The sequence below is a fragment of the Protopterus annectens genome, chromosome 11.part0, assembly GCF_019279795.1.
Source record: "Protopterus annectens isolate FY-2018-M chromosome 11.part0, PAN1.0, whole genome shotgun sequence".
NCBI lineage: Eukaryota > Metazoa > Chordata > Ceratodontiformes > Protopteridae > Protopterus > Protopterus annectens.
The window spans coordinates 1,106,119,841-1,106,140,896 of record NC_056745.1 but is presented as its reverse complement, the minus strand read 5'-3'; the positions used below and the strand labels follow the sequence as shown (position 1 = coordinate 1,106,140,896).

The 21,056-nt window shown below is 38.3% G+C and overlaps 1 protein-coding gene across 7 annotated transcripts in view; it reads left to right on the top strand.

Moving 5' to 3' along the window:
• LOC122815712 (troponin T, slow skeletal muscle-like) overlaps positions 1-21,056 on the top strand; it is a 361,457-nt gene that overhangs the window by 267,914 nt on the left and 72,487 nt on the right. For all 7 annotated transcript variants that reach the window (XM_044088451.1, XM_044088450.1, XM_044088449.1 and 4 more), the window contains one exon: positions 15,904-15,994. In XM_044088451.1, the coding sequence (XP_043944386.1) occupies positions 15,904-15,994 (91 nt within the window). The remainder of the gene's footprint in view (positions 1-15,903; positions 15,995-21,056) is intronic.

Genomic DNA, 21,056 nt, shown 5'->3' with positions numbered 1-21,056 from the left:
CTGTCTCAGTATAGGTAGCTCCATTTACAATGAGCTTTGCATACAATTGTGTATTGCCTTTGAGGTTGCAGACATAGCTAAAGAATGCCTTGTGATTGTCGTTGGCCTGGGAGACCAAATTTATCTCAAATTTGGCTTTGGTAGACTTTATTTGTCCGATAAGTTGTTTGTTTATTTTGATGAGACTGATTTTATCCTGCTGGGTGGTGCACCTCCTAAATTTTGCCATGATTTTCTTCATTTTGTTATACAGCCTATTGATATTGTGATTCCACCAGGGTGGCTTGTTTTCTGAGTTAGTTCTGTACTTCCTCCTTGTGGGTAAAGCTGCCTCTATGCAGCTATTAACATGCTTGTATAGCATTTATGGAAATAATTTTGCATGTTCTCAGGGTTTATCGGTTCTTGAAATTTTGCCACGTTATCACTTAATAGTAGGACGTTAGCCTTAGAGTAGTTCATGAATATTCCAGGGTTAGCTGTGGTTCCAGGTTTTATTTTTACTTCATAGCAGACCATTTTGTGGTCTGATTTTAACAGAGAAGACATTTACATTAGGGGTTGTGCAGCACTCTTCCATATAAGAGATGACCTGATACAGTATGCTTGCACCCCTTGTTGGTTTATTGACAGCCTGGTCCAGGGAGTTTGCGTTTACAAAATCCAGATATCTCTGTGCCTCTACATTTGGTGCCATATATGATTCCCAGTTAATAGTAGAGTAATTAATATCACACATGAATGGGTTGGATGGTGAGTGTTTCCAATAGGTTTAAATACTTGTTATGGGTTTCCTGGGTCATATAGGGTGACCTGTAGCTTGCAAGGAAGTTCATAGGTTCATACGTTCATAGATTACTACTAAGCTAACTGCCCTTGTGAGCCATTTTAAGCCAAGTTAGTTATCCCATTTGAGAATCAAACCCTGCACCTTGTGTTTGTAAGGCATGCACCTTAACCATTATGCCAAACCTAATCCCCCAAGTGGTATTGGGTTTTGGCTATTGTGATTTGATCATGGAGAAGCTCAAGTGCATTGTCCTGTTTGACCAACCTTGAGGTATATTGATTTTTCATGCAAATCAAGACACCTACATCTTTAGTCCCTATCAGTGTAGTAGCTGGTCTTAAATGTGTGGAAGGTATTATATTATAACCTTGTACTGTCACTGCAATCTCCATGGCTTTAAATATGTCTCAGTGACCGTGCAGACATCAGCATTCTCTAGTGTAAAGAGAGCTTCTAGGGAGTATAGTTTTTTTTTTGTTTAAACTTTGATCAGTAACACTTTCAGATTTTCTTGGTTTTGATTTGCTATGTCAGAAGTGCTTTCAGTTTGGCAGTGCCTATAAAAGACAGTATATGGGACAATGTTTTAGAGAATATTTCATAACCTAGAGGGAAGAGGTGCAGACCATCCCTGGCAAAGCAGCATGGTCTGTTGACCATCTCCTTCCTTGCTGACTAATATTGCACCCCTTTAGAATAACACCAGAAACTAAACCAATTATTAAAGTCAGTCATCTTTTGTTCATATTTCAGCATCATCCTAGAAGAAGATAAAATACTGCTCAATGCTAGGTTTATACCGTCCTGAAACATGTATTGCAAGAGTTGCATGATGTCTTTCTTCATATAGTCTAGGAAGGTATGTCTCAGGTTCTTTACATCCACATGGACTATGACTGAGTCATACTGGTACTTGTGGTCCATTGACCTGAGTGCATGCGCAGTGTGGCAGATCCAGGTCCCTGATAAGCACCTAACTGTGACTTTGTCCTTCCTCAGCCTTGTGAGAGGGATATCAGTGTGTCTCACAATGGAGTCTGCAATGACTAGAATGTTGGACTGTGTAGCGGCTTGCCTTATGGGCATTGACGTAGTGGCTCCATGAGATGTGGCAGTATGTGTTGATGTAGGTGCTATTTCGACAGAGTGCATGCAGGGTTGCTGAGAGTATTTAAGACTTTGGAGTTTAGAAGGGTTATATTTAAGTGCCTCAGCATATGTGAGTCTATGTTTCTGCTTTGAATTGTGTGGGGTGGGTGCAGCGTGTGTACTACTGACAATGTTATCTACATTAGAAGTGCTTTTATGTGAAAGCTTTCCTTCCAGTGACATTGTGTAAATACAGCTCTCACATACCATATCAGTTTGTTTGGAAATTAACTAGTTGTTAGTAAACATGAGCCAGTTTCTACATTGCCTCAGGATGCCCATATCCACCAAGCTGGTAACAGAGATAGTGGGGAAGGTCATATCCATGGCAACAGACCCTTTTTATTGATTAGACATTTAGAGTGAGCATATAATGTCAGGTGTATCCTGTTTGCAACTCTGGGGCAGTGTTTGTCACTGCAAGTTAGTTGTCCTGTGTGCAATTAGGTACTGGTGAAATTTCAGTGGTGCTTTTACAGGAAAAATGTCATCTCAAGTTATCTGTGGCTATAGAGGGCACTGCCAAACATTTGAAAGGAACTAGTAAGTAGACCCTGATGATTTATGGGTAAAGTATTTAGGCAAATATTCTGAAGTTAGAAGCAAATCAAGCAGTACTTACTGAAAAGAAAGAATTAGCTTGTCAAGAATGATGAAAACAGGGGAGTCACCTGAATGGCTACTGCCTGACTACTACTAGTGTTGGTCTCACCACAGCTTCAGCCTTATGGGATACAATGTTCTTTTGCTTCTTCTCTCACCAGAAGCAAAACAGTAGCACCAATCTCAAGAAAAGAAGCAAGACACAGCCTGTATGGTGATCCACAGTCTTGTCCCAGAGTAGAGAGCCTTACCTTAGCCTTTCATTTCACCTCAGACTAAAAACTAATCACTAAAACAGAAGTCTGGGTTCAGACGTCCTGACAAAGGATAGTATGTTGGCACCATGACTTATGCCTGTAAAAGATGTTACGTTTATTCCATAAAGGAAATACTTTGGGAAGCAGATAAGTGGAAGTAAGTTAGCGCTAATCTGTAATTTAGCAAACACATTGATAGATGGATAAATGGAAAGATAAACAGAAAGTAGATAGATAAATGCATACAGAGGTAAATAAATAAATAAAAAGGGTGGGGAACATTTAAGAGACACTATCCTAGTATCATGTATATTTTTTTTATATCTTTGGTAGCACATGATTGATGACAGAATAAACAAAACAATAAAATGAACCAAGCAGTTTGGACCAAGAGGAACACAAATATAGTATAAAAGGCTAGTAAACAAAATTTGGGTGGTAGAACCTGAAACCTAAACTCAGTGAGATATGAAGTAAATTCAGTACAGTTTTAGGTAGAGGTGAGTGGATACTGCTCCCCAAACAAATTACTGGGCTACTTAGCTTCAAGAGCATTTTGTGGGCTGAGCCCCTGTTGTGTCTTTACAGTATAAGCATGCAGTGATGTCATTAGGAAAGGAAGAAATGGGGCAAGCTGAATGGAAGCTCTGTATGCAGGGTACCTCCCCCAAAAAACATTAAAGTTAGGTCCACAAACAGCAGGTTAATCCAGACTTCAAACAGATGTCATACTGAGAGGAGTGAAATAGTTCAGCACACTAAATATTCATTCCAATTTACTGTAAGAAGTAGTATTAAGCTTAAATAAATTTAATTATTTTTCTTTTTAAAAAACTGTGAGTGTTATAAATCTAGTAGCATGTAGTAAAATGTTTAAAGAGAACTTTTGACACTGAAACCTAATGTGCTCCTCAAATGTCCACTCATTTGCACTGTTTTCAGCTTACAAGTACATAGTCTTACTTGGTTATCAGCTTTTTGGTGTCACCCCACCCCAAAAGGTAAAAGACACTGAAAACAAGAATAGTGTCTTTCGCTTTTAAATCCAAGAATTGCTACCTTGGACTGTTAGTTGTTTAGGCACTGCCTTATTTATAGTCCTTGCACAATGGACTGCATTCCTTAACAGATCTAATACTGGATTCCATTTTGCCTGGAATTATTTACCTGCTGTTTGAACTTCTAAGTTAGAGGTAGTTAGGATTCAGTATATTCTCTTAGCTAGTTATGGTGATAAATCCAGAAAAACTGATAAAGGTATTTTTTATGCCACTTCTGTTTAACTACATGTATTTTTTTTTCTTTATGAAAAATTAAAACTGCATGTATATTTGACATGTTTACAAAGAGAGTTGTTTAATTATCTATTTCATGCTACAAATTATTTAGTCAGTTTTAAAAGAGTATGTCTGATGATTTATTTAAGCAATAACCCACGCCTGGGTGTGGGTAATGCTGGATTTACCCACGGTTGGTGTGGTTTGGTCACGAGGGTGAAGCCCGAGTGGCCAAACAAAGACAACCGTGGGTAAATCCAGCATTACCCACACCCAGAAGTGGGTTATTGCTATTATACAATGACATTATTTAAGAAAAAAAATACTTACTTTTCTTAAATAATGGCATTGTATAATGCCTCCATGCTGCCCTTCCGCAGCTGTCTGGTATTCTGTAGTAGTTCTGATGTACTGCGCATGCGTATGCTTATGCATTAGAGCTGTGGGTGGAAGCAACGGAAAAAGCAAGATCTCCGTTGCTTTTTACAAAGTGTCTCGCTATGTTAAAGGAGTTTAACATAGCGAGACAGCTTTAAAAAAAAAGCAACGGAGAAAGGAAGATCTCCGTTACTTTTTTTTAAAGCTGTCTCGCTATGTTAAACTCTTTTAACATAGCGAGACAGTTTCTAAAAAGCATCGGAGATCTTGCATTCTCCGTTGCTGTAAAAAAAAAAAAAAAAGACTTATACTAATGGAAAAAGTCTGGGCAACTGGGCCTTTTTCCAATCACCGTGCACATTTTGGAATATTAATGGGGGGGTTGTTGTATAATTGTTATTAACTTACATCTGTGTGTTTGTTGGAATGATGTACAAATAACTGCTAGATTCAGCCTTTCTGAGAGTTACAACTGAAAGTATTGATAGCATGGAAATGTTTTATGGTTGTTTCATTTATTAGTACTAATTACAGGGGGTTTTATAGCATTGTCTAACTAGTGGCATCATTACTAGAAACATGAAGAAGGGAGTGTTGGTCTGAAGAGATATAATTATCCCCTCCTAGAAAATACTGTGTGTGTGTGTGTGTGTGTGTGTGTGTGTGTGTGTGTGTGTGTGTGTGTGTGTGTGTGTGTGTGTGTGTGTGTGTGTATGGTATGACTGCATCCACTGGAAAGTGCTGAGTACTAAGTTGGATGAAATCTTGCTAGTCAATGATTATAACTTGGAACTGTAGCTTACAATGTAAAACTTATTCAGGAGTGGCAGGTTTTGGCTATTAATGAACGTATGAGCACACATTTACCAGAAATCCTTAAGCCTCTTCACCCCTTGCTTAGTATTCAGTGGTCATTAATGTGGCTCATGATACAGTAGCCCCTGACCATTACATACGATTGGTACTAGTAGTGCATACCTGGTACTAGTTCAGATTTAAAGCCTGTACTGTCAGTTGAATTTTCAGCAGTAATGCGAATCATGAGACCAATGCTCTTATCAGTCATAATCTCATGATATTCATGCAGTGCATAAAGCCATTAAAAAAACAGTACTGTAAATCTAGAAAGAACCTTGGAGTTATGCAGAATGCTGACTGGATGTGCCAAGTGCAACAGGCAGATGGTAGAATGGTCTGCCTTTAAATTGTAAATAATACTACACACATCTAGCAAGGAGACAAACAAAGCAGACTGTGTAATGATAACTACATAAACATTAAAAGTAGAATTATACCTGTGTGTAGTGGCAAAACTCAGACTGAGTAACAAACACATTGTTCTAACAAACTCCACCTTAAAATAAATCAGTTAGTAACTAGATGTCAAGTAAATATACCGACTAGATATAATGTGAGGTAATAGCACATCCTCTGGTAATATTAGACGATCAGAGACAAATATGAATGAGGTTAGTGTGCTCAGGGCCGGCCTTAGCTGAAATGGCACCCTAGGCGAAGTAGTGCTGTGGCGCCCTTTAAGCCCCACCCACACCATTCTCAAGTAATGCCCCTACGTGAGCCATGCCCATATGTAGGTCACTCCCACAAAAGCCACTCCAGTCTGTCTCCCTTCACCATGTTGGTGAACTAACACTGGCTACTCATTTCTTACTTCTCTGGTCAACTACGGCTAATTAGTGCTAGTTTGTCTCTGCTGTACTCAAGATTGCACCCCTCCAAAAAAATTCACAATTTTTCCTACCAAGATGTAGCAACCCAGCCGAAAGGAGTTCTACATGGCATCATTCCATATGGCCCTATTCTAAGCTTGTAAGGGGGATACTAGCTATAGCTGTCAAAGCAATAACCTAGGCATTCCAACAGGTCTAGGTGCAATCTCAAACCTCAATCACGTGCATTTTAAAGCAACAATAAAGGCACTGTACAACAACTTCAGAAGAACAAACAATAATTCTTTAAAAATCAAACTTTACATTATATCTCCCCTCCACTCCAACTTCCTTGATCTTGTTCCATGCCGTATTGAATGCTTTTGGGGACTCCCCTCTAAATCACCCATTCCATGCATCAACAACCCTATGAAAATGTACTACTGGAGATCCAAGTAGTAGTTAATCCCTAGAATCTGCTACTTGTGCTTTCTTTCTCCTGCCTCTATCCTAACTGTTCAGAATGACCCTATGCACATCTACCTAATGTGATTTTATGCAAGAATACTATGCACCCCTTTTTGGTCTCAAATGGGAAGAGCTTAGATCCTCTGTTGAGCACCTCATTACATGGTTTCTAGTACTACATGCTGCACTAAAGTCATCATCTGTTCCAGGGACCTGCAAAGTGAAAGCACTATTTCTTGGCTTCTGGAATTTACCTCTCCAAGGATTTCAGCCAGCATTCTGTATGGTGCTATTACTGTCCTCTCATTTTGTTCCTGATGTGCCAAGTCAGGTGTGACCAACAACCTTCTTTTCCTGCTCATTTACCATCAGTTCCACTCACACACACACACACACACACACACACACACACACACACACACACACACACACACACACACACACACACACACACCACCTTACTACCCAGCTATTCAGCCAAATTATTTGCTAGACTCTTCCCTCCATCTTCCACTGATGTACCTTTCTTTGTGTTATCAGTAAAGACACTGATCCAGTTACTTACTCCTCCAGATATATCTGACAGAAATAGAGTGAACAAGATCTAGGACTGACCCCAGTGGTACCCCCCAATTAACTAATTCCGGACAAGGTCTATTTTAGTACAACTCTATATCCTACCAAACATGTAACTATCCAGTTTCTCAGCCTTGGTCCTAACTCCAACTGTCATAGCCTTCAGTGTGGCTAGGAGTCAGAGATCTTGCTGAAGTCCACATACACTACACTTATCGTTAATACTATAAACCAGTATACTGTATACTATTATATAAAAGTATATACCAGTAGCCATATTACCTCCTCTAACCAACATTTTAGAAAAAAATTATAGATTCACAGCTACTGGACAATCTAGTAAGCAACAACCTTCTAACCAACTCCCAACATGGCTTTCAACCCTGGCACAGCACCACAACTGCTCTTACATAAGTTTACCTAACACAATTAACCAACTCAGAAAGAAGGGGCAAGTTGCTTCATCCTTCTTCCTACATGTGTCTAAGGCATTCAACACCACTGACCACCAAAAGCTCCTCAATGAACTCTGATCCCTAAACCTTACCCAAACAGCTCTCTCATGGTATCACAACTACCTATCTGATTGACAACAAATGGTTTAGTGGCAAAACAAACTCTCTAGCCTACTACCTGCCTCATTTGGTGTCCCACAAAGTTCAGTTCTTGGACCATTACTCCTTACCATCTTTATCAACAAACTTCATACTGCCACTCACCTAGCCACTATCGTTCAATATGCAGATGATTCCTTGCTCATCTCTGCTGCTCCCTCCCTTCCAGAATTCCAAGAAATAACCCAAAAATCCTTCTTAAGACACTGAATCCTACCTCTCCAACTATCAACTTATACTCATTCCAAATAAAAATAAATGAATGCTCTTCACCAATAACAAAACACTTGCCCATATTCCTCAGTTTACCATCCATTCATCCAACAAACCCAAAACTGAACCTGTCCCTCATATCAAACTAGAGTCACCACTGACAATTGCCTGAGATGTAACAAACACTTAGCACTCATCATTAAAAAGGCCCATATAAAACTAGGCTCACACTACAGACATGCCATACCTAACCAACACCACTAGACAATCAATTGCTAGGTCGCATTTACTGTCTACCTTTCTGTATGCCTCTCCCATTTTCACAAACCTTTAAAAAACAGACATAAATAAACTAGAGGTCCGTTACAATCACCAGATTCGCATCAAATTCCTCATACAGCTTCTAGCATTGCACTGCTGTTCACAAATTCAAGTGGCTAGAACTACCAAATCTCTTATCCTTCAGTCAACTAACTACTGCCCATACCAATCCGATAAATGCCTGGCACTCCAAAACCAGGTACAGCCCTACTCTTACAATAGAGGCTTAAGATCTTCTGACAAATTCCTTTTAAAAGTCACTAGATCCAGCAGCAGGTTTGGAGATTCTCTATACTCCAACCAAATATCCAGGACCTAGAACAGCATCCCTCAAAACAACCTAAATACTATCAACCCCCCCCCCCCAAATTTAAACAGTTTCTCAGGGAACATTTAACCAACTGGCTATGCTCCTGCACATGGCTGGGCTGAACTTAGCATCCCTCGTATCACCTTACCTACATCACATCTGATTTCTCTCTAAACCAACTGCTCTCCCTTTGCTCCTCTCTCTGACCTCCTTCTTTGGAATCCCCTTATCTCTCCCCTCTTCTCTCCTGCTCTTTCCAGGTATGCTGTACCTTTGCCTACTTAAAAATACAAAATATCTCCTAGATTTCCTAGCATTACATATACTGTAAGATTACTGACAACGTCATTGTTAATGATTATTTAAATGTTTGTATTTTGATCCTGCTGCTTCCAGGAGCTGTTGTATGTTATATGCTGTTTGTATTAAAGACATACACTCCTGTATACTGCTGTTTACTCTACGCATGTTCTTGATATTAATTAATAAATATTTTTTATTATTGTCAATTTGTAGTGGAGCTTTTCTCCTCAGGCCTCCACTGAAAATGATCTACTAGTCCAGTCATACCTTCCCAGTAAGCAAATATCAAATAAAATGTCAAATAAATAAATAAATAACTGTGCTCCATTGTGTAGTTCACCTGTAACCCACTAACATTAAGTTACCAAGCCTACCCTTCCCTGGATTTCTCCCCAGCTTTAGAAGGGTGCCACACTTATCTTCTAGTCCTCCATCAGTTTATGCAGCAGCCAATAATGTGCATAAAACACTGCATTGTAAGGGATCACCCAACACAATGGCCAGATTAATTAGCACTCTAGGAAGCAGCCCCTCTGATTGTTTTGTTTTCTTTAACCTAGGGATCTCTCTGAACATCCTTTATGCTGGTGTATTTCCAGTCCCTCCCATTCTTCCCTGTCACCCTCCAAGCATAGTAATCTCCCTGAAAACTAAAAGTATTCATTCAGTACCTCTGCTTTTTCCCAGTCTTTGTTGACCTCTCTCCCATTTCTGCAAAACTTCAACAGATCTGTCCCTCTTTCCTGCCTCCTATGTATCTAAAAAGTCTTTGCTTCACTTGATGATCTCTTGTGATGGCTCCATTTCAATGCAAGCCTCCTCTCACCAACTTTATTGCCATTTTGTAAGCCGCCTCCACCTCCATGTCCACTTCTTCACACCTCTTGTAAGCCCTAACATTTGCACGGATTCTGAGCCTTGTAGTTCTATACAAGCCACAAAGGCCTTTTCTTTTGTCCCCTCCCCTCTTCTTCCTCATATGCATGTCCATAAGCCTGTGTACTGAATCTCTATCCTGTTTCCATAGTTGTTTATCCACTCGATTTACTCCCTAGGTTACAACAATGGCCTAGAGGCACTGGGCTCTGATGAACAAATGAAGACCATCCAAAGATGAAGTCAAAATGTCAGTTTGTCAGTGCACAATAACACCAGAAGGAAATTAATGGCAATCACTCTTGCAAAGACTTCAGTGTTGAACCAAAACAAACAGTTGGTCTCACCTCAAACCACTACAGCAAGAAACAGGTAAAATTCTCCAACAACTAGAAGGAAATATGCTTACTAGACTCCCAAGCTTCAAATCATTCAATTTCTAGACATCTTCATGCAGACTGTTAAACAACTTCATGATTATATAATACACATACTGGACACTGCAAGGACTTGCATGTCTAGAAGGTCCACACAGAATTTATACATTTGTGTAACTTTCTTAAAACTACAATGACTAAATGCAAAAAAGAAATGAAAACCAGAATATATATATCTTACTTATTTAATCTTAGCACAGAAGCACAAGAAAAAAGAAACAAAATATATTTATTTTAACTGTCAAACTATTAATCACACCTGTAAAAGCTTAAAGCATAAATTCATACATTACCATGTTGTACAGCCTACAAACACTAACAATTTCCAAAGACTAGACTCTATAAAGATATTGAATAGTTTCGAGTTTACAATGCATCACGCACTCTAACTGCAGTGCCAATCACAGCGTAAAATACTGTCTGTGGCAAAAAAATGTTCGAGCTATGCAAACACTATTTTAGGGGAATTAAGTATTTAATTTTCATTAGCAAGGAAATGAGCTGTGTTCCGACAGCTATGCTATCGAAATTTGTACTGTTACCAGTGCTTTTCACTATAGCAGTGGAATGGATTCAGTGGGGAGGGCGAACTGTTGATAGGCTAGCTAGCCTCTCGGGTGAAATAAAAAAATGTTGTTGTTGTTGTTCGGCTTTTCCCGGTTAGGAATCGTCACAGCAGAACTCGCTCCATAAATTGCCCTTTTGAGACCGGGAGGGTGCAATGGTAGTCTCTAGGTGAAATTAAAAAAAAGATATGTTGTTGTCTGTTCGGCATTTCCGGTTAGGGGTCATCACAACAGAACGTCCGTGAATTGTGCCCTTTTGAGGAGTTTGCCTATGACTAAGGCTGGCCGTGAGTGTGCTAATGGCTTACAGAAATGCTGCTGTAAGAATGTAAAAGTTATTAGTGACCTAAACAGAAAGAAACGACCAAAGCAGTAGTTGGCAAAAAAAGTTGTTATAAACAGTCCCAGAGTTTTAAAGAGCAGCAGTTTTAAGTTTAACCAAAGTCAGCCTGCAAAGTAGGGAACATCGAGGATGTCACCCTACTAAGGGAACCCCAGTCAGTTATGACAAATAGTTTGCAGAAGAAATGGTGTATTAAACTTGTATTGAACTTGTAGTGTGTTTGTAGTGTATCAGTAGCATTAGTAGCAGATTAGTAGTGCATTAGTAGTATATTTTAGCTTGTTTCTACTTACTTGATAACAAGTATCACATATAGACCATATGATCATTGTATCCATTTGCTAAATGATAATTTATGCTAGTCGTGTATATATCAGAACAAATTTTAGATTGCACTTTACCTTCTTACACAGTCAGAAACAAGATGCATTTCTTGACTCACCATATGTATAGCTGTTAGAAATTTGTTAGAAATTGTTAATTTATTACAATCATTTACATTATATAATTCATGAACACTGTTTAAATGTAATTTAGTCTCTGGTGTAATCTACAGGCTCTTGCTGAAATGGGTCCTCTTGCTATCACTCTGTTACCCAGTTTGTAAAACATAATAAATTAACACTGCAACTGGTACACGAGATTTAGAGAAAGAGAGGAGGAAATGAATACTTAAATATAACTGAATTTTTGGAAAATATAACACAATAAAGACAAAATGCTGCACACTTGAGAGCTAGCAAACATGATTTTTCTCCTCTCCTGTTCTCTGTCACCAACAAAATTGAAGCTGATAACGTCTTTGTGCTAGGATATATGATGAACTATTTAATAGGGTCTATATCATTTTATCGAAGGTTCATTATCACGAACCGTTGTTCATTGAACCTTATACAGTGAATGTTCACTTCCACGAAAGTTCTATTCAATGAATTACTTTCACAGGGAAAGTAATGACTTACCCAGCAAAAGAAATTTGCCCTTTTCCCCACTGTAGTATGATCTTGGAGTTGGTATATGTAGTTGGGTGGGGTGTGGGGGTTGCAGCCTCCAACCTGGATGTGTTTAAAATACTGTGCTTTGTGTGACAGTCCGAATGCTGGGCAAGCTGTTACTTTCCCTGAGAAAATAATTAGTTGAACCAAATGTTCGCAAAAGTGAATGTTCTCTGTATAAAGATCGATGAACAAAGGTTCGCGCATGATGGAATGTTTTGAAGGAGTGTGTATAAGGCTGTTAAGATGAGGTAGCAATTTATTCCAATAAATTTGTACAACTGTTATGATGGATATAACAAATATTGGATACATAAAGCTGTCATATATTGTCATAGATACAGCTATAGATATGTATGTGAATGTAAAGACAGAAATATCTACATTCATACAGATACTAACAGAGTCATTAATATGAACACGTGTGTGTGTTTGTGTACATGTGGGTGTGCATATTGTGTGTGCAATGATTACTTCACATAAAGACAAAATTCAAAGTCTCAGAAACAATTAATTGAAAGTGTGGCAATAAGAGTAATTTATTAAGTATTTAAGGAAACCAAGTGAAGAAAAGTATTGAAAAACAGAGTTGTCCCGCTGTGGTAACCCCTAATGGGAAAAGCCAAAAGGAGAAGAAGAAGAGTGGGCATCTTCCATATTGCTGTGTTATAGCTAATAAGGTAAATAGAAATGTAAAAACCACTGGGGAAACTTTGATGTCCGAAAAACAGAGTGTATAAAAAATAAAACAAAGCGGTCACCAAACACATGACCAGGCAGCAGAAACGGACTCAAGCATATATGTAAAATTCAACTCACTTTAATAAAACACATAAAGTTTTTTTTATAGCTAATATAGTGGCTTTTTTAAGGAGTCTTGAAGGCAACCACATCTAACCTTTGAATTGCCTATGTGATGTCTTTGTTGGGGAAGCCTTTAGCTCTGAAGGAGCTTAAGCGTTTAGAGAAAAAAACAATTCCTGAATGCTGGTGTATATGAAAAATCAATGTGATTTTGTAAAGGTTGTGTCTATATTTGTTAATGAGCTAATTTTTATGAAGTAAGGAAGGAACAACTGTCATGAGCTTATTTTGATGTCATGTTTTAATCTGAATTAAAAGGCTGAAAATGAGCATATCAAACTCTGGATTTAATATTTTAACTGAAAGGAAAGCATAAGCGAAGTTTGAAGTCTGCTTTGAAGAATAGGGAATTTGCAATTTAAGAATTCCCCTTAAGCAACCAAGATTAGGACTAGTTATATGTAACTGCTTCCAGAGTGATGTCTTTATGGTTAAAGATCCATGTTAATCATGCCGAGGACATGAAATTAAAAGAAACCTGTAGAGGTTTGCATTTGAGTTCAGAGCAAAGATAATGTAAAAGTTATAAATGATAAAATGTGAACATGCATTCTGGGGAAGCATTAGGCAGCTGAGGTAAAAGCTATGAATGTTGGAATGTAAGGAAACAGTGAAGAAAGGTTTAGATATAATACCAATAATTAATTATATGGAATGTGGTCAGTAATGTAAGATTTTGAAGAGCAGAAAAGGACATTGCTGGAAATATTTAAGAAACTCCTTAAATGAAGGAATATAGCAATACTGCCTTGCTCTACTAGTTTGCATAATTTAGCCCCTAAGCATATAGAGTGGGTTAAAAAGAAATTTACCAAATTGTATGTTAGAATGAATGTTTTTTCCAGTATGAAAAGCTTAAAGAAGTTGTGACTCTTATACAACTTAACTATGCAGAGATGAGTGATATCCTGCTGAGTATTTGGAAGTGAAAATATGCTGTAGTTCTGAAGGTGTGCCTTTGTTAAGACCAGAGCCCAAAACACCATAGGTGTTGGGATAAGAAATACAATACCCTGTATTAAAATTTACAAAAGGAAGAGGCAGATATATGTTAGAATTATAAATGAAGGATTATATTATTTGCATAAAAAATGGTTTAGCATTTTGAGTTGAAGATTATGATAGTTTTGGATGAAGACTGGCTGAAGAACCCCAGACTGATACTTGATAAACATGTATTACCTTTTGACACATAACCATACAGTATGTATATGTCATCTTTTTCCACATAACCACACTGTATGCATGCAGTATACGTGTCCTACTTTTTGCTGCATAAACACACTGTATACATACAGTAGGTATGTGCTACCCTTTGCCCTGTAACTCCACTGTATGCAGATAGTATGTTTGCACTACCCTTTGCTATGTAACCACATTATATGCATGTAGTATCTATATACCGCCTTTTGCAATGTTTCTGATGCTAGTCATGGATGAGTTGTCAAAGAGTTTGCAAACTTGAGAGAAAAATATTAAAGCTTCTGTCTAAAGTTGCAAACATATTTTAATCAGATGAAAGCACTTACAGATTTGCAAGCTTGAAGTCACTGTTCAGTGCGAAACAGAAGGAGTTCATAGTTATGCATTTGCATCTTAATTTTGTTTAGACGTATTACCTATATATTCAGAGGACTCATTACTTTGTTTTACCTTAATTTTCTAGAGCAATATTTGAGGAATATTTTACTTAGAGAACTTAGATAATTGATGGGAAGCCTCAGATTCTCCCACTGTGCTAAATATGGGTTATTGGCTAGGTTTGTAATGGTCTGCAGACTGATTGCCTAGTACTAACCTATGAAACTGAGCATAGACCGATGAACCTGTTTTGCATGGGTGTTGACTCATTTGCACAGAAAAGAAGCTTAGCCTTGTGATGTGTAGTTTGTGGTAGGTGGCTGAATGACGGAGTAGTTAATGGCATGCCATCCTATACTAGGGGAGGGTGGTAGGCATGATGCAGCAGACAGGAACCATTATAGTACTTGTATGGTACGGCATCACACATCTTTCAGTTTATATATTTGTATATATTTGGGGAAATTGTGTTGTCAAACTGTGTTAAATCAATACATAATACAGCCAAGTCCATTTCCATCCATAAGCAGTCCTAGAAAATTGTTCTAACTTGCCCTATGGTTTGGGGATCCTGGAATTTAGCTATACAAATTCAGGGGGTCCAGGGTATAAAGCCATTTTCATAAAAGGTATAGGATGCTTGCTTGAAAAAGTAAAGCATTTTAATTAAAACCCATTTGATGACATAGGCCCAACATATGATGGTCCAGCTTTAGGCAAGCAGATGAGATGACCCATAATCAGTTCTTGCTTTGTTCATTCTTCCTACTATATTGCAGTTCCCAGCTCACACATGTATACTACTGATGACTGAACTATGCCTGTGTGATGTTACGAGTGGATGCAGTGTGCATTCCTCAACATTCAGCCAGCATCATATCTGTGAGTGCCCCCCCCCAAAAAAAATATGTGTAGTGGGGTTGATTAGTATCACCTGTAGGCTATTTTATAGATCAATGCCACATTGACAAATGGTTATTAAATGGGTAGAGTGTATGCTCAGTGCAAGCAGATCAACTGAATAACCAGCAGGGGACTTGTCAGTCAGACAAGTTTCAATATTCAACAGTGAAATATCGACAAAATATACTTAACCACAGTCAGATTCTTGCAACTTTAAATAAACTAATTTCATTTTATTTTACAGACTGATCAGAATTCAAAAGGTAAATAGAAAATGAGCCATTAATCAAGAGGCGATATAAAAATTGTGAACAGATCCATAGAATAATGTGTCACAGTCGCATCATTTCTATTGTGAGAATGTGTTTTCTTTTACCGTCACATGACTTTTCATTTGCATTCTTCCCAGGGACACAGCCAAGGAATTGTGTGACTGGCTACTACAGCTGGAAGCTGAAAAGTTTGACCTAAGTGAAAAGCTAAAGAGACAGAAATATGATGTAAGTAGCTGTGAACATTTAAGCTGTGCTGTATGCAACTGATTTGTTTTTACTAATCAATTATTTGATTTATTCATTTATGAATTCATTTTGTAGCACATATTCAGGGCCACATGTACCATGTTTGTGTAAGGGAAATATACAGTTTTGCTCTGAAGGTTCATTATAACTGCATTGTTGAACTGATGGCGAAGCCATATCCTTCTAGCACTCATTGTACTTATTTGTACGTTGAAAAGCAAAATATGTTTTGTATGCTTAACAGCTGTAAAATTAAGCATGGCAACCTTTCCTTTTTTTGTTCTGGAATAAGAATTATATAGTGGTAACAGCATCTAATTGCAGCCTGTCTGCATGGCTTTTCTCAGCTACCATGTGAAAGTTGATGTTTCTCTTACACATATGCCAGTAGCACATGCTGTAGGCAATCTGGGTTTATTTAGTAGTACAATATTCAAAAATCCAGTTGGTTGTTGAGAATTCATTGACACTGATTAGCCAGTGGTTTCTTTGTCATTTGTATTGTATATAACATCTGAACTATCCTGTGTGTTCTTATTTCAGTAGTGCATCTTGCTACAATTTAATTATGGGGAATCTTGTTCAAGGTATTTGTACATGAGTATATGCCATAGAAAGTGGGTCTATATCATGTGGTCGAAAGCTAATAATAGCAAACGACCACAACTTCAAAAGCACCGGAACTCGAAGTTGCAATTGTGGCAGGCTGTGCCCCCCCACCCCCCGCTAAATATATACCAACTCCGAGATTGGACTACAGTGAGAAAAGGGCAAATACTCCTATCTATACTGTAGTGCGACCCCACAATAACAACTTAAGAGTTCCGGTGTTTTCGAAGTTGTAGTCATTCGCTATTATTAGCTTTCGACCATGTGATATAGACTCATGGAAAGCATGGCTTCTTTATTCATTTGAAAACTTGCTTAGCCCAGAAGGTACAAATGTCTGTTTTAAGCATAATCTGTAAGCAGTCTTTTTTTAATTTAGTGACTTGCTTTTAATCACACATTTAGAAAGTGCAGAATGAAGAAATCAAACTCAGGACTACAGGATGAAGCTTGTTAACAACTCATAGCCTTAGCCCTGTGTATTATTTTCAAGTTCTGTTTGAGTCCACTGCAATAATGCATTATTACTAACAATCTATCGAAATACTCTGCTCCCTTTGACTCAGTTATTTTAACAGCCTGAAAGAAAGACATGGAATACCTGAAGAATATGATAACGCAAAAAAATTTTCAACTGCCCACCTAGAAGATTTTATTTTTTTATTTTACATTTATTTACCAGTATAGTCTGACTGGACACATGTCCTTTTTCAGAAGAGGCCTGGGGAGAAAAGCTCCACATTGAAAATACAAAGAATAAAAGAAAAGAAACAATACAGAAGTAACAATACAAGACAGTGCAGTGTAAGGTATAATTTACAAATTTAGGCTAATTCCATTTATATACAACATTAGGTATTCTCAAACAGATGCTATTCAGACAAATAAAAATTCAGTGGAATGTTATAATATTCCTATGATAGGACAATGATGTTGATAGGACAATGGTATTGTAAAATGTGGCACAGTGGCATAAGCAAGAGGTTATCTGGTTCAATTTTCAGCTGGGGTGCCTTCTGTGTGGAGTCTGCATGTCCTCCCTGCATTTGTGTGGGTTTCCTCCGGGTGCTCCAGTTTCCTCCCACATTACAAAGACATGTGCATCTGGAGCGTTTCTCCCCTGGCCTCTGCTCAGAATTGGCTCATTCCAAGTCGGATTTTCCCAGTAAACAAATGTTAAATAAATAAGTTGGTAAAATGTTTAATAATTTTTTTGATTTGTTTGAGTGACTAGAGAAGTCCAGTGATTCAGAAATATGTAGTCCATGATCTCATTCAAGCCAACACTGTGTACAGTGCTTGCACGATGAGCATTGAAGCTCATTTACAATGCAAAAGGCCAGGCCAGTGTATTGGATGACCTGCTCATTGAGGTTGCAGTAGGGATATAAGGGACAATTCTGTTTGATCAACTCACAGCCAGAGTCAAATACAAGTAGCTGGGGTAAACAGTAATCGAGCATGAGCCTCTATTGTAGTCATGGTGAAACCACATGAAGAGATGGTAATGCTGTGGTACAGACCTGTTGTAATTCGGTGCCACAAATATGCAGTGAAATGTCTTCTGGAAGTCAGTAGGTAAGGGAAATATGTCTAAGGGTAAAGTGTAGAGGCGGTAGTAGGGCCACAGAAACAAAGCGATGACCATATCAGGGATGCAGAACATAATGAAGAAGTGGGCATGAGACATACCCCACAGATATCAATCTAAAGTATTTAAACTTACAAAATGTGAAACTCAGACAGGATAGGTAAAAATACAGATAAGTAATATGCCGTATGGACCTACACCACTCAAATCATCCGTCTGGTCAGTGTACATGTTCTGAAAAGCAAATACCATGAAAAGAAACACTGGATCAGCCCTGATGGAATTTGAAACATCATCTGCTTTCAGTTATACTTTAGCCTGTACTTGCTTAACAAAGTGAGCCACAGAAGCAGAGATACTGAAATGTCAGAGAAGCACATGGCATATGGGTATCACACATTTTAAGACTGGAAGAAGAAAAAAATATAGGTCACAGGAGGTTTGAACCCATTACCTACTACACTAACTGTCTAACAAACACTGCATTTACAAGGTGAGCCATAGAAACTGTTACAATAAAGATGTCAGGAAACACACAGAGACTGCAGACTGGAAGCAGAAAAGTCACAAATGCCATTCAAGCGTAACAGGTATTGAACCATCCATTCTTTTCAATTAAGCTGTACAAATCACTTCATTGACAAGTTGAGCTACTGAAGTTGTCAGTAAAAGATGTAACAGGTAATTGCATCACATTTACAGAATGGAAGCTGAAACCTAAAAATAAAATGTGGCCCTAAGGGTATTTGAAACCTTCTGTCTGCACACTGGCCCTCTGAAATCACATAATTAACAAACAGACATTTGGAAGCAATCAGATTAAAACTATAAGCTTTACTCTTATTTCATATTTGTACACTGCTGCACAACAAATCTCAGCTCATTTGTACATCCAATATATGTAGTACATGAAACTGATGGGCTTCATTGTTGCTATACAAAGAGCAGTCACTTCTCATCTATTGTACATGGGCATTGGCAGAGCTCCTTAAAACCATTGTGCGCAGTAGGACTATAAAATAAGTAGTATAGAGGCCCTTTTTTGTCATATGTGTGTGTTGGGTTTTTATCTATTTTTGATCAAATTATAGATAAAAATTGTAGTATAGGAATTAAATAACAATAGGAAGCAAGGAGAGGGTGGAACAGAATGTGACCAAATGAGCAAATAAGGAGTGAGCAGGATGGAGTTGGGATTGGAAGAAGATACCTTTTGGGGGTGACAGATGCCTGTTTTATTTTTATGGTAAGGGAAGGGTGGGGAAGAAATGAAGAGGTAGGTAAGAGGGTTAGGTTAGGTTGCAGGGGAAGACAGACATGACTGACAGGGTGTGAGGTAACAGAAAGAGGGGGAGCAAAGAAAGTGACATCAGACAAACAAGGGAAGACAGTGGTAAGGGTAAGAGTGCATGAATAAAGGAGGTGGGGATGGACACAAAAGTTAGGGGAACACCAGATTGGGAGAATAGAATTGGATGATTGCGCCTGCACTCTCTGCCAGCTGCCACCCACCAGGAGATACTCATCACCCTGCATATTGTCACCACTTGGATCTGGATCAGATGATGGAGCCACTGCTGGGCAGGGAAGCTATTCAGTGAGTCACCACAGTATGCTCTCTGTCTGGCCAATGGAGGCATCCAGCCTCCTGTTGATAATATCCCTCACCAGCTCTACCAGCTGCTTGCTGGTGACAAAGGCATCACACTGCTACTGGTGGGTACAGCTGTACCGATTTCCAGTGCAGGTTTACCTGAAGCAGATGGTGCAGGATGGATGAATGCAGGTCATTGTGCTGCTACATAGTAATATAAATGAAAAAAAAAATAAAAATAAAATAAATCTGTGCAAAATAGAGGACATCAATAAATAAGGAGGGTGAGCAAATTACAAATACAATGAAAAATTGCAGTTATTAGTATTTTGACACTGATACAGTTAAACATAGTATCGTTGCTGACCCAAAAACTACTTGTGGGTTTTGCAAGCCTTTTCATATATACAAATACACATTGGACTTCAACCTACAGTCATCATCATGTGCAATCTGATAAAGCAGTACTGTTCTGAGCTATTCAGACAAGGCAGCAGCTGTTTATATTCAGAAATGCTATATTGATGTCTGAGACTAATATACATATGAAAGGAAACATGCTGTTCTGACATAGATATTTTACTCACAGGTGATAGGCAAAGGAAGCAATTTGTATCTGATATTGAAACATCTTCACTCAGCTGATAATGATGCTCTTACAGTTTTGGTCTATGTAGTACTACAATTATAGCAATAAAACTGAAAAATAATCCTGAAATATTTGTCAGGATAACACAACCCTGGGGCAGGGGAATGAACACACAGGTAGAGCCTTAACATTTTGACGCACTTGTCAGCTAAACAAAAAGATTCATACACAAACACGCTTTTTACACTGAAGAGTAATACTGCTACCTTTGAGCTATGGCAGTAATGACAGAAGTTGCAGTAGTGTACGAAACGTATATATCTTTTGAACAAATCCGTACTACTGTTAATTGTATAAACATGACATTATGAAGCATGTATACTCAGCCCCAGCACTCTATGAGGTGTCACAATCTGTTCCTGTGCAATGTGTTTATTCCTTTCAATATCTTCACATGCTATAGATATAACTAGAGCATTGTGAATGTGGATGGCATGCAATGCCAGTCTAAAGGCTGACTTGTTATAACAGTTGTCCTTACAATATATCAGTATTACCTGCTGCCTAATTTAATTCTTCTTAGCATAGGAGCTGAGGATTCCTGTGCCTAGTATCACTGCAGTGGTGAAGTCACTGTTCTCCTGTTTGTAGAATGCCA